General features: G+C 39.6%; 1 protein-coding gene across 2 annotated transcripts in view; it reads right to left on the bottom strand.

The window, feature by feature from the left end:
- The window catches only part of dpy19l1l (dpy-19-like 1, like (H. sapiens)), a 33,005-nt gene that overhangs the window by 8,474 nt on the left and 11,853 nt on the right, over positions 1 to 12,678 (bottom strand). For both annotated transcript variants that reach the window (XM_037783889.1, XM_037783888.1), the window contains 8 exons: positions 12,461 to 12,552; positions 10,420 to 10,519; positions 8,481 to 8,558; positions 4,201 to 4,287; positions 3,881 to 3,940; positions 3,464 to 3,544; positions 1,878 to 1,979; positions 1,430 to 1,501 (listed from right to left, as the gene is read on the bottom strand). In XM_037783889.1, coding sequence (XP_037639817.1) covers positions 1,430 to 1,501; positions 1,878 to 1,979; positions 3,464 to 3,544; positions 3,881 to 3,940; positions 4,201 to 4,287; positions 8,481 to 8,558; positions 10,420 to 10,519; positions 12,461 to 12,552 — 672 coding nt within the window. The remainder of the gene's footprint in view (positions 1 to 1,429; positions 1,502 to 1,877; positions 1,980 to 3,463; positions 3,545 to 3,880; positions 3,941 to 4,200; positions 4,288 to 8,480; positions 8,559 to 10,419; positions 10,520 to 12,460; positions 12,553 to 12,678) is intronic.

Raw genomic sequence — 12,678 nt, 5'->3', positions numbered from 1 at the left:
CGTTTGAAATAGTCGAGCCAAAAACAAAGCACTGTCCAGCGGATAGTTGCAGATAAAGATCAGGCTGCACTAATATTATTAGCGTTATACTATTTGTAGAATTAGACTCCAGTAGTGCCTGCGTAGGATTGTTTCCAACATTTCCAATAGCTCCAGAGCATTGTAAAGTCCAAAAGTCAACGTTTATTGAAAAAAGATGTAATCATTTCCAAAATTCACTACACCTTTGTATCTAACGAAATATTCTGCTTCAATCCATATTTGTTGGCGTTTAGCCTTTTAAAAAACATTTTCACTGCAAAAAAACCCCCCAAAAACGATTTACTCTCCAGATTTCTGCACACAAAGGGAGCCACGTATTAACAGGGCAGTCTAGCAGAAATCTGACAGCACCATAAACTAAATTTATAGAACCACAATAACAAAAAAATCTATTTTCCCTTTTTTTTAGGGTGAAGAACTGCCAAGAACTGCCCACCAGCCGGAGGGCACTAGACGAGAACTGTTCCCGCCTTTTCATTTTGAAAGAACACGGCCAATGAGGAAACTCCAACACTCGGTCGACCAATCATGTAAATGAATCACTCAGTCAGTCACTCAGTGACAGACTTTTGCATTTGGAGGGCTGGCCCTCTGCGGTCCAACCAAAAAACGGTTTGATTCTTTTGATCGGTGGACCCTTACGGACTAAAGGAATGTAAATAATCGAGGAATGGACACATATTCAGACTTTAAGACCGATTCAAAGGTAGGTAGGGAGTCACCACTCTTTTTTGTCTCTCTTGTTTAATATGTCGGTAAATCTGAATGAATTATATTTGGTGCTCCTAAAATGAACCGAACGATTGAGTTGTGGAAAATCTAACCGATCTAACGATGTGTAGCATGTCCATATTGACAAAAGTTAAATTGAGAAATGTAATTGAGACCTGTGTTTATTTGTCAAAACGTGTAGCTACACCCGGCAAGTAAAAGAGACTGGACGTCTAAGTGGGGCTCGGCTTTTGATTGAAGGTTTACGTTGTATATTATTGTTATTTTGGGCTGCATTTTACAAGATGTGTTGTTTTTCCTTTTTTTGTGTATTTATGTATGTATGCATGCAGATTGAGTCAGGAGTTCCTGTGATTTGACCTCTTTTATTACTGTTTTTTGCAGCTTGTGATGATCGTACAGTGTAGTGCAGTGGGACACCGCGAGATGTGTGAAAAATCTAGGACCTTGAGTTAAATTATCTAAGCTAGTGAATGTACTGATTGGGATTTCACCACACTCAGATCTTCACTCTCTTTAATGTCCTCTCTATGCTTTGCTGACAGACTTTGTGTAGTTAAGATGCTTTTTTTGGTGGTCAGATTTGATCCACCTCTTTGACAACAAACCAAAGTGTTTGTCTAAGGTCTGGTCCAAAAGCTACAAGAAAACTCACCCTCCCAGCGATGATAGCAACCACCAGCATGTTGATGGGACACAGCAACGTTCTGAGGTAACGTATAGGGGTCTGAGGGAGAGAGAGACACAGTAAGGAATATATGATAGTAGGGAATAGTATGACACTGTACTCTGATCATCTCAGTCACAACATGCAAACACAAAGGAGAAACCAGGCCGCTGTGTGGCACAGAACTCAAATCAAAACGAGCTGTCGGGTTTCTGTTTCTTGTTAAATTCAAGGCCCAGATCTGTCTCCCTCTGCACTGAGGACATACCACGTCACTTTGATACGAAACAGCAGGCTTTTTTCTTTTTCTCTGATAAAAAGAAGCGGTTTTCATACCAAACCACCTGAGACTTGGATTTTATCTGTGAACGCTTCAGCACACAATGACACAAGGATGGAAAATGCCAACTCTGATGGAGGTAAAAGCAGACTTTACCTCCAGCTCCATGAAGTCAAATTCTGCAGCACAAGTGTACATCAGAGTGTGGAAGTCCTTGTAGCTCGTGAACTTAGACTTGATCAGTCCACTGATGTGAGCCTGGAAAACACACACACACACACACACACACACACACACACACACACAGAAATAATTCATGCGTTTAAAATGACAATTGTTCAGTTTAACCTTTTCTGATGGTGGCTTTAAACAATATGACACGTAATTAGGCCGTTAACTTTAGGAAGCCAATCTAAACCTTAGCAGCTAAGTTTTGACTTGTGGGTCGACTGACTTGTATGACTTGAATATAAATTCTTTAATAATAACGGATGCAGAGTGTGTGTGGAATAGTGTGTATTCTCAAACATTTATATGAACTGATCCACAACATTTTCCCATGATTTAAGTTTTTTTGTGCAACTGTAGGCCTGTATCGAATAGTTCGAAGCTTTGTTCATAACGTTGACATTCAAATTCTAAAATCAACAATCAAATGCTGCACAGCTTTTTATTTTTTTTGCATGTCTATTCATTCTGCTTAAACCTGTTACTTTTGTGCACAGTTGCAGATAAAGATTATGCTAGACTAATATTATTAATACTATACTATTTGTAAAATTAGATTCCAGTGGTGGCTGCGTAGGATTGTTTCTGACTCGCGTGATCCAAACATGTCCGATGACTCCAGAGCGTTGTTAAGTAGGGCTGCACAATTAATCGAATAATATAAATCGTGATAACGAATTTGGCTTCCTGTAATTAAATGAATATGATCGACTGCGCTATTGACGTTTAAAATGTGTGCTACGCTCATAGAAAACTCAGCTGCATATCAAATCAAGCTTTTCCTAAACTAACAGCCAGCCACAAGGGGGCGATCCAGATGTTTTGGCTTTGCTTTTAGGGAGCAGCCTATGAAAGACTTTTTTTTATTAGCAGGGATGTAACCTAGCACAAAGTGAAAGTGAAAGCAGTGCTCTGCTTATTAAATTTTGGGTGAAAAGGTTCTGGTACAATTTCATTTTGCTTTTAGGAGAGTACTGTGAATAAGGTCCAGTCTTATGTTGATGCACATATTCCTTTTTTCTTTCTAGGAACATGGAAACTATGGCTGTCAATCGATTAAAATAGTTGATCGTGATTTATCGTAAATTAATCGCTCATTCACATATCTTGAGGTGGGAGGCCAAGGGACCCCTTTGAAATGGCCATGCAGTTTTTCCTCGCCAAAATTTAGCGTAAGTTTGGAGCGTTATTCAGCCTCTTTTGCGACAAGGTAATATGACAATATGATGCCAGTAACTTCACTCTAGCTTTAAAACTGAGCCCGCTACGACCTAAAAATAGCAAGTTGTGTTAATGCGTTAAACAAATTAGTGGCGTTAAAACAAATTTGCGTTATTATCCCGTTAACTTTGACAGCCCTAATGGAAACTCTTTGTAGTCATTACTTTGACCTTAAGTGAAAAATTGAATATTGTCATATCAGGAATGTAATCTACTATAAACATAATTCAAACTGAATATTAGCAGTTTTCCCAGAGACAAGAATTTCTCAAAGTAAAGTTGCTGTAGCTTACATCATCTGAGGCACAGAGGACTGTGGACAGCATGAATTTGAGCAGAACTGTGGAGCCGACCCAAGCCAAAACCTGCATGACCTGAGGAGGGAGAAGAGATAGACACACATCTCAGACAGGAACCAGGTAGGCTGTTGTTGACCTGCCAAAAAAATCAGCAACTCCCAATATTTGACCTCTTTTAGCTTTATTGTTCCTCTAAGTGAGAGCTGGTTACTGGAAAACTTACCGATAGTGCAAGATTAAGGCTGTATAATCAATAGCATGTTTATTTTTTTGAGTTCAAGTATGTATAATTTTATATAATTTAATATGAAATTACTGTTTGAATGTTTTTTAGCCACATCTGGTTATTTCTGCCATAATAAAGTGGCAAAATAATGTGTATCCCTATAAGGAGGAATAACTTCTGCATACCCAGGTGACGACGCCAGGTTTGAAGACTTGAGCAAATCGATCCCTCAATGCAATGATTGCCTGAAAAAAACAAAAAAACACCAAAATAGAATTCAAAACCACAAAAAAAAAAAAATAACCCATAGCTACTCAAAATGATAAAACACAGACATATTATCGCAACAATGGTTTTGTATTTTCATTTCCCTCTTCAATGCCATTTACTCAAACAAATGTATTTGTTATTTTAGACCAGCTGGATACATTGATCAAATTGATCTTGACTGACCCAATAAAGCTCAGAACATGTAGCATATTGGACTCTAAAAGGTCCAACTCACCCAGATAGAGATGAGCGAGGAGGCGTAGAAGGACGTGAGCAGCATGGAGTTGCCAAACATGAGGACGAAGCAGACGCCGAGAGTGATCTGTGGGATGAGAACAGGAGGTGTCATTCATCAGCTTGGTGTGCATTAAGGTATAATTCTGAGAAAAACTAGTCACGTTCCACAGTAGGTGTAAACCAAAAAGACTGATACGTAAAACAAATAAACATCACAACAGAAATACGCAAGTCCTTTTCGTCCTCCCGTGTGGATGCAATACAGGGATGCAAAACTCAGCAGCACAACGGTAACTTCCTTTTGGCCAACCAAATTCATCCGTTGTAGGCTCCACCATTTAAATTAGGCTAACACATTATGCCAGTGAAGTATCTTCACTCTGGCTTTAAAACTGAGCCCGCTACAACCTAAAAATTGCAGGTTGCGTTAATGTGTTAATGAAATGAATGGTGTTAACTTGTTATTATTGCGTTAACTTTGACAGCCGTTGTTCATTCTAATGTTGTTCAACATAAATGGCGTTCTTTTACCATAATAATTATTAATACCACGAAATAATAAACTTAAATCAGTGAGGTTGGGAACCCATAGGCTTATTCCCCTTGTTGCATTTAGTGTTGCTTGAAATATCAGCAATGCGTTTTGACTGTAGCTAAAGTTAGACCTTTAAAAAAAAAAAAAAAGAGGAAAAAAAAAAGTAAATTTCCCAGGATTCCTGGGATAGTGTGCTTCTGCTTCCGGGACAGAAAATGGCTTATTTTCTGGAGAAATATTAATCCCTAATATGCATGATCTGTCGATGTAATTAGAAATAATGCCGAATGTGAACTCAGCGGTACAACAGCCAGCGTCTGTAAAGGTTTCTGGTGGTCTCAGAAAAATACTCATATTCACACAACATCTCTGCCTCTCTATAGCAGGAGGGTGGTCTGGGATATATTGTATTATGTGCCAATGATAAGTCTTTCTGTGTTGTTGAAAACACTCCAGAGATTTAAACCAATGCATTAAACTTTGAATACACAGCCACTAGCAAAATATAATCCTATTCAATGAGCTCTTGATGCTTAATCCCACAGTGAAGAGTGAAATAATGCACCACTCATTGCATTATGTATACAGAGGGGCAGTGATTCCCAACCAGGGGCACTTACGACCAGGGGGTGCGTGGAAAGATTGTAGAGTGGCTCAACCAATTTATAAAAATACAAATTACATATTGAGCCAGCTGCATTTTGATAATTGATTAGCGCTGTAATAAACTACTATTTTCATTATTAATGAACCTGGTTATTATTTTCTTTATTAATTGGTTGGTATATACAATGTCATAAAATAGAACATAAGAACTTTATATTTAAAAAAGCTTGTTTTCCAAAAACCCAAAGATTACCCAAAGGACTTAAAAAAACACGGCAAAACAAAGCAAATAGTCACATTTGAGAAGCTTCAAGCTGTGAAGTTTTGTCATAATTGTTAAAAAAAAATTGTTCATCTATTATCAAAATTATTGCACATTAATATTCTGTTGATGACCAAATTGATGAAGCAACTTTCAGTATTGTTTCAGCACAAAAAACAACTAATTCTTTATTTTTCCAGCTAAAATATGAAAAATTCACTAATTCCAGCTTCTGCAATGTTTGGATTTGCTGGTTTTCTGTCTTTTGTATCACTGTAAATTGAATATTTTGGGGTTTTGGATCAATTCAAATTGGGATCTGAGAAATTGCGATGAGCGATTTACATTTTTAAAGAAATATTTTAAAGACCCAATACTTTTTTCTTTTTCAAGATTATTTTTTTTGGGGCATTTTATGCCTTTATTTGATAGCGATAGTGGAGAGAGACAGGAAATGCGGGGAAAGAGAGAAGGGGGATGACACGCGGCAAATGGTCGGGCCAGCCAGAAATCGAACCGGGGGCTTGCTGCTCAGGGCATTTGCACCCATTTGCGTATACCAATGCATTTGCATTGGTATACGCCCTGAACAACTCGGCTGTCAGGTTGCCTAGACGCTCGATTAACTATAGAGCACAAACTGTTTTTATTGTTTCTTTATTACACTATTTCTCTTTAAACTTGTTTACATTTATTTACACTACTTATATTTATTATATTTATATCATTGCAATAAATGTGTGTTAGTGCACAACATATTTGTACCTGGTCTTGTATCTTGTTGTGAGCATCTTATGTTTCATTCGTTATGTTTTGCAGCGGGGACCAGGGACACACAGTTTCGTTCCTCTATGCAACTGTACTGCACTGTATATAGAAGGATGACAAAGTCGCTCTTATCTTATCTCTTATCTTAATAACCGACAGATTGGGTGATAATGAAAATATTTGTTAGTTGCGGTCCTCCACGGTTGTATTCCCCGTAACAAGTGACAGTGCTCAGGCTCATTGACAACACTGTAGGTCACATAGAGGACACACATGCATGGTTTTGGTTCTATATTTCTTTTCTTGAACACACACACACACACACACACACACACACACACACACACACACAAAGCCAAAGTCATCGTTGCCAAGCTCTCTAAATTATGCAGAGGCATATTCCTTCCTCTGACACAAATCTCCACCATCTTACCACAAAGGGCCTTCTCCTTATCTGTGGAGCACACAGGCGCTGGCTAACAGCCTGGCATGCTGAGGGGATTAGGAGGAAAGAATGTGCAGGAGAGGGACGGACGGCCAGAATAACACACACACACACACACCCCCGAACACAAACATCTTTACACATCAACACAGATATACTTTTGTCCTTGGCAGGGTGAACAAAGTTGCCCACATATCCTCCCTATTTCATGCTAAAAAGGCAGTCGTGCACGCACAGCGGCATCGTTAATGCGAAAGAAAGTCATCCCTGTCTCGGCTGGTGTTGTCCTTGCGGCTCATGAAATTCTCCCGGCCGAGGAGCTGAGCGAGATAAGGAGAACCGAGGCAGAGCACATTACAGCTCAGGGGACAGCAGCTGTAAAAGACTTTCACTTAGGTTGGGCACAACACACAATCCTCACACACAGTGAAAGCTAATGTACATTTGTGATACATCAAACTACTGAGCAGTCTTAGTGAAAGACCTGAAACCTCTACTCGGGTTAACATTTGGTTTCTTTTGAGGTCCTTTCTCTCTTCATTCCGTGTTTGTTTTGGGTCACCTGCACAATTTGGTGATTTGCACCTTTCCTTTCTGCATTTTTGAATCCTTTTGTTGTATCTCTGTCTCAGTAGCTCGGGTGCTTTGGTGTAATTCATTTCACTGTTGAATCAAACCAAGTTACAGAGGTGCCACTGCATGGTGCACCAGTAACAAATAAATAGGGCTGTACCGTATAGTTTGAGGCTTCATTCATAACGTTGACAATCATATTCTAAATCATCATTCGAATGTCTATTCATTCTGTTTTAAAACCAGTATTTCTGCACAGTTGCAGATAAAGATCAGGCTACACTAATATTATTAGTATTGTTCTATTTGTAGAATTAGATTCCAGTGGTGGCTGCGAAGTATTGTTTCTGACTCGCGTGATTCAAACATTTCCAATAAGTCAAGGAGCGTTGTAAAGTCGAAAAGGCAAACTGTATTAAAATGTGTAAAAAGATAGATGTAATCATTTCCGAAATTGACATGTTTTTATCTAACAAAATATTCTGCTGAGGTGAGGGAGGTGTGTGGAGCCAACAGTCTTCAGCTCTGTAGCTCCGTATTGAGCTAAACTGTAAGACCGCACACTTTTTAGCGCCCCAATCAAATGCGAATGATTTGATTTAAATCCCTCTTGTAACTGTACACCGCTCAAATATTCTGTTTCACTGTGAGAGACATCACAGTACAGCAGTTAGAGACGCTCTAACATTCGTTTCATGGGGACTTTAACCCATATTTGTTGGCATTTAGCCTTTCAAAAAAAACATCTTCACTGCAGTCAAAAAACTGTTTGCTCTCCAACTTGCCGCATAGGGAGCCACCCACCTGTATTAACGATGCGGTCTAGCAGCAATCTAACAGCACTATAAATTTATATACCCACAAAAACACAAAATCTATTTTTTCCCCATTTTTTTTAGGGTGATTTCGTCATAAAATATGTCGACAGACATTCGAAGATCATTCAGAAACCTCAATAGAAGCTTTGGATCTAAAAATGATGACATTCGGTACAGCTCTAAAAATAAATCTATAAAGTTAGGAAACAGAAACCCTCTTAACACTGATGGATTGATTGATGTAGGATTTTAGAAAGGTCATCTACTGTACCATATGAGTGACCAGGATGGACTGCATCTTGGCGGCGCCAAGGTAACCCAGGATGTAAGAAGCAAACAGAGAAGCCACCTAGAAAATAAAAAATAAAAACAGACAACCATAACAATATACTCCAGGAAACATACACAATAACATGCACATGACATGCTGTCAAATCTTTCATTTATAATTGACAACGCTTGTTCCATAATTGTCGACTGGGAAAGAAGCAGAAAAAAGGAGCGGAGAAAACGAAAAACATTGCCAAAAACATTAAAATACGACCCCAAATCACAGAGATACTGATTTGCACAAACATCTGTGTTTGGCAGAATATGGTAGTTAATTTGCGGTGGGATTTTCAGTTGTCAAATTAAGGACATGGCAGATTCGCACAGGATTAATATCTCAGACGACCGCCGCAATTATTACAGGTCCCCAGGTAATACTAGTCCCATACAAATGGGGCTAAAGTCTAATTATTCCAGTGGCACGCTCCATATACAGGTATGTTATAATAAAGGGATATGAGGTATCATAATACTATAGAGATTATTGCCACCAAATAGGATAGGGTGTGATTCTAAAACTGTTTATAAGACCCAGCAGAGTGTATTTTGTATATTTATTCTCCCTCCTTCCAGACTGTGGCGTGAGCAGTGCGGGTGGATATACAGTATTTGCTACGCATACAGTGGACGAGACTCAATTAGTAGCTTACCAGTACAAAACAAAGAAAAAGCTGTTATAAGCTCGTCTCGTGTTAAAATCAGCGGGGCCCCGAGGGGGCTGCCGACAGCGTGGGCTTAAATGTTGCTGAGTGCAGATGCTCGCAAGCAGTGACCCGTTTGTTCTGGAGTCGTGGTTCAAACTCTGTCTCTTCTGTCTGCCAACCTACACTCTTTAACCTACCATTTCTTTCTCTAACGTGTTTGTCTCTGAAAGATTCTTTCCTTTTCACAGTCTCAACTATTCCACTCAAACATGCTTAGGTTTTCATATTTTCCTACTGTATGTTAAGAGAGAATTATTAAATAATGATGTAAATGGTGCACTTGGATATGCATAATCTCTTTTTTAGGGATGTCAATAGATTCAAATATTTAATCGGGATTAATCGCATGATTGTCCATAGTTAATCGCGATTAATTTCAAATGAATTGCACATTTTTTTTATCTGTTCAAAGTATACTTTAAACAGAGATTTGGCAAGTATTTAACACTCTTGTCAACAGGGGAGTGAGCAAATATGCTTGCTTTATGCAAATGTATGTATATATTTAATATTGGAAATCAATTAACAACACAAAACAATGACAAATATTGTCCAGAAACCCTCAGAGGTACTGCATTTAGCAGGCAACAGCAGCTGTCAGCATGTCAGTGTGCTGACTTGACTATGACTTGCCCCAAACTGCATGTGATTATCATAAAGTGGGAATGTCTGTAAAGGGGGAGACTCGTGGGTACCCATAGAACCCATTTTCATTCACATATCTGGAGATCAGAGGTCAAGGGACCCCTTTGAAAATGGCCATGCCAGTTTTTCCTCACCAAAATTTTGAATATATTTGTAGCGTTATTTAGCCTCCTTCCTGACAAGCTAGTTTAAAATGTTTGGTACCAATGGGTTCCTTAGGTTTTCTAGTTTCATAGGATGCCGGTATATTCAGTCTTGCCAAAACTGAGCCCAACCTAAATCACAAGTTTCCATTAATGCATTAAAAATGAATTTGCGTTAACGTGTTATTATCACGTTAACTTTGACAGCCCTATTCTTTTCTTTCCTACCTCTTTGTCTCTTTCCCATCCTGGCCAACTTCTGCAATCCAGGCACTTTCCTTGCCAGAGTCTTCTGTTCTCTCCAAGTCTCTATTTTCTCCCTAATCTCTCTGCCCCTTCTGCTTTCTTCCCACATTCTCTCTCAATGTCTTTCTTGCTCTATGTTTACCTGAGTGAGCAGCACAAACTGGGCGAACTGCCAAGGCAGCATAAAGCACAGATTGGAGATGCCCAGGGCGACCATGGCTGTCCTGCTCGGGTTCCGTGTCCTGGGGAGGGACGAGAGAGAGAAATACAGTGGTGAGAGAGTGTGGGTGTCGAGGAGATAAGAGAAGATGCATTAAGACTGCTGAGAAAACACACACGTATACACACAAATTCAATTTAACTCTTGATTGTACTACAAAGCCCCGGTTATGTACCGAGCCAGAGTCAGAAATATGACACGCCAGAGTTTATTCTCCTTTTAAAGCCGGCGGTACAAGAAGTCACAGTTTACCGACTGCGCTCGCATAACATAGGTGACGTCCGCTAGTTGATGTGCAATGAGAAGATTACTAGTCTGTGTGGCAAGTACATTAGCTCAGCACGCTGCCTGCTTCAGTGCACCATTTAGCAGACAACAGAAACAAGCTTTGCTTTACCCCAGTAATTACAACAACACAGAGGGCCTGTATTACTTGTATTACTTGACAAGGAAGCAGCTGTTTGGTCGTGTTTTACTTCTGTTGTTTCACATATTCAACAGGGTGTGAAAATGAAAAGAAAACCAGATGCTTTTCCTTGTTTTTGATGTTTACTTTGTTATTCTCCCATCAAAGATTTCAGGCACCAAGAGACCATTAGATTTGGGGAGTGAATACCAAACCAAAGCACTGTACAATGTTCCATTAAAATTTAGAAAGCTGCATGTTTCATGAGATGATCACAGGTGGGCGTGATGACACTACAGGCAATGTGTGCTGTAGGTGCACCTACTGGTACTAGGGATGGGAATTGATCAGATTTTATTGTTATCAATGCCATTATTAATTCTGCTTATAGTTCAGATTCTTTATTAATGATTCCTGATCAATTTTCTGTGTAGAAAAAAAAGTAGGTCTTCACAGGTTTTCAGCGTCGACACAGCTGTTTATCTCCGAGTGTGAACACAGTGTAGAAACAGAGTAGAAAAAAAAGCATGCATGTAATTCAGGTCATCTAACTATAAAGCGAGGAATCTCTGCCTTTCCGTATGTCCTTTGCATATCTCGAGAACCATTCATCCGATCGACTTCACACTTGGCGGGTGTAACGCTGGGGAACCCATGGAGTGCTTTGTCGAATTTGGTGCAATTTGGACCCACGACTAGGCATGTTTATAATTAACCGTATAACCGTTAACCGACATTAATAATTTTGACCGATTAATGCCATCAGTTAAAAGGTTCAAATAAAACTTTTTAAAAAGCTGAGCAAATCTAAGAGGAGAGGCTTGTCACTTTAAGGACAATAGCTGGTCCACCTCAATAGCCCACCTTAAGTGAGTCTGAGCCGGTGTTGCTAGATACAGGAGCTTGGCTTGGGTCTGAGGAGGTGTAGCATTTATTCACTGACAAATAAACTGTACACACACTGCGCTGCTACATTCACAGCTATAACGTTACTGATGACTTAATACTCAAAACTGAAAAAGAAAAAGCTAAGCCTGGCCTGCGTGGCGCTAACATAGGATATTTACCCTCGGTAAACGTGCTGCTCGATTTGGAAGCAGTGGCACTCGTGCATAGAGTGTCAAATACATGACAACCCTGGAATTTAAGCCAATGTAAGATGTTTCAGCATATTGTTGCTGTTTCCACCCTAACAAAGCCACGCTTTGGGGCTTTTCTTCTTCTCCGCCATGACTCCTTCTTGTTGAAAAGTTTCCAGTAGCGTTGACGCCCGAGTCTGACATCAGTGTTTAGTAACGCGCAACTGTCAGAAAACGATGCCAGCATCAATAAAAGGAATTGATATACTCTGAGGCATACCATTTCCCTAACCGATACACAATGTAATAGCCACTAAATTACACAGACCAAGAATCGAGACAAGTTGAGATTTTTATATAAAACTTAAAGAAAAGAAGTTACTTTGAAATGATTTAAATGTTGTAATGTGGAGAAATTGCTAACAGGCCACAGAGCACTGTGATGATTTTAAGACGGAGAGTCTGGTGGTGGGTTTACCGTAGGATGTAGGTGAGAAGGAGCATCTGCAGGACTAAGAAGGGGTAGGCAAAGCTCTCCCTCAGGGGCGGAGTCCACATCACACGAGTGCTCTGATAATGCACACACACACACCAAAAACGTGCACATTAAAAGGCAAATCAAAAAATCACTGTGAATGGATTCACTTGGCAACGATCTGTCAAAAAACAAAGAGGCAGTTAGTGATTCACGAGCAT

The sequence above is a fragment of the Sebastes umbrosus genome, chromosome 11 (assembly GCF_015220745.1).
Source record: "Sebastes umbrosus isolate fSebUmb1 chromosome 11, fSebUmb1.pri, whole genome shotgun sequence".
Taxonomy (NCBI): Eukaryota; Metazoa; Chordata; class Actinopteri; order Perciformes; family Sebastidae; genus Sebastes; species Sebastes umbrosus.
Note: the sequence above shows the minus strand (reverse complement) of the source record. Positions and strands in the feature narration are given on the sequence as shown.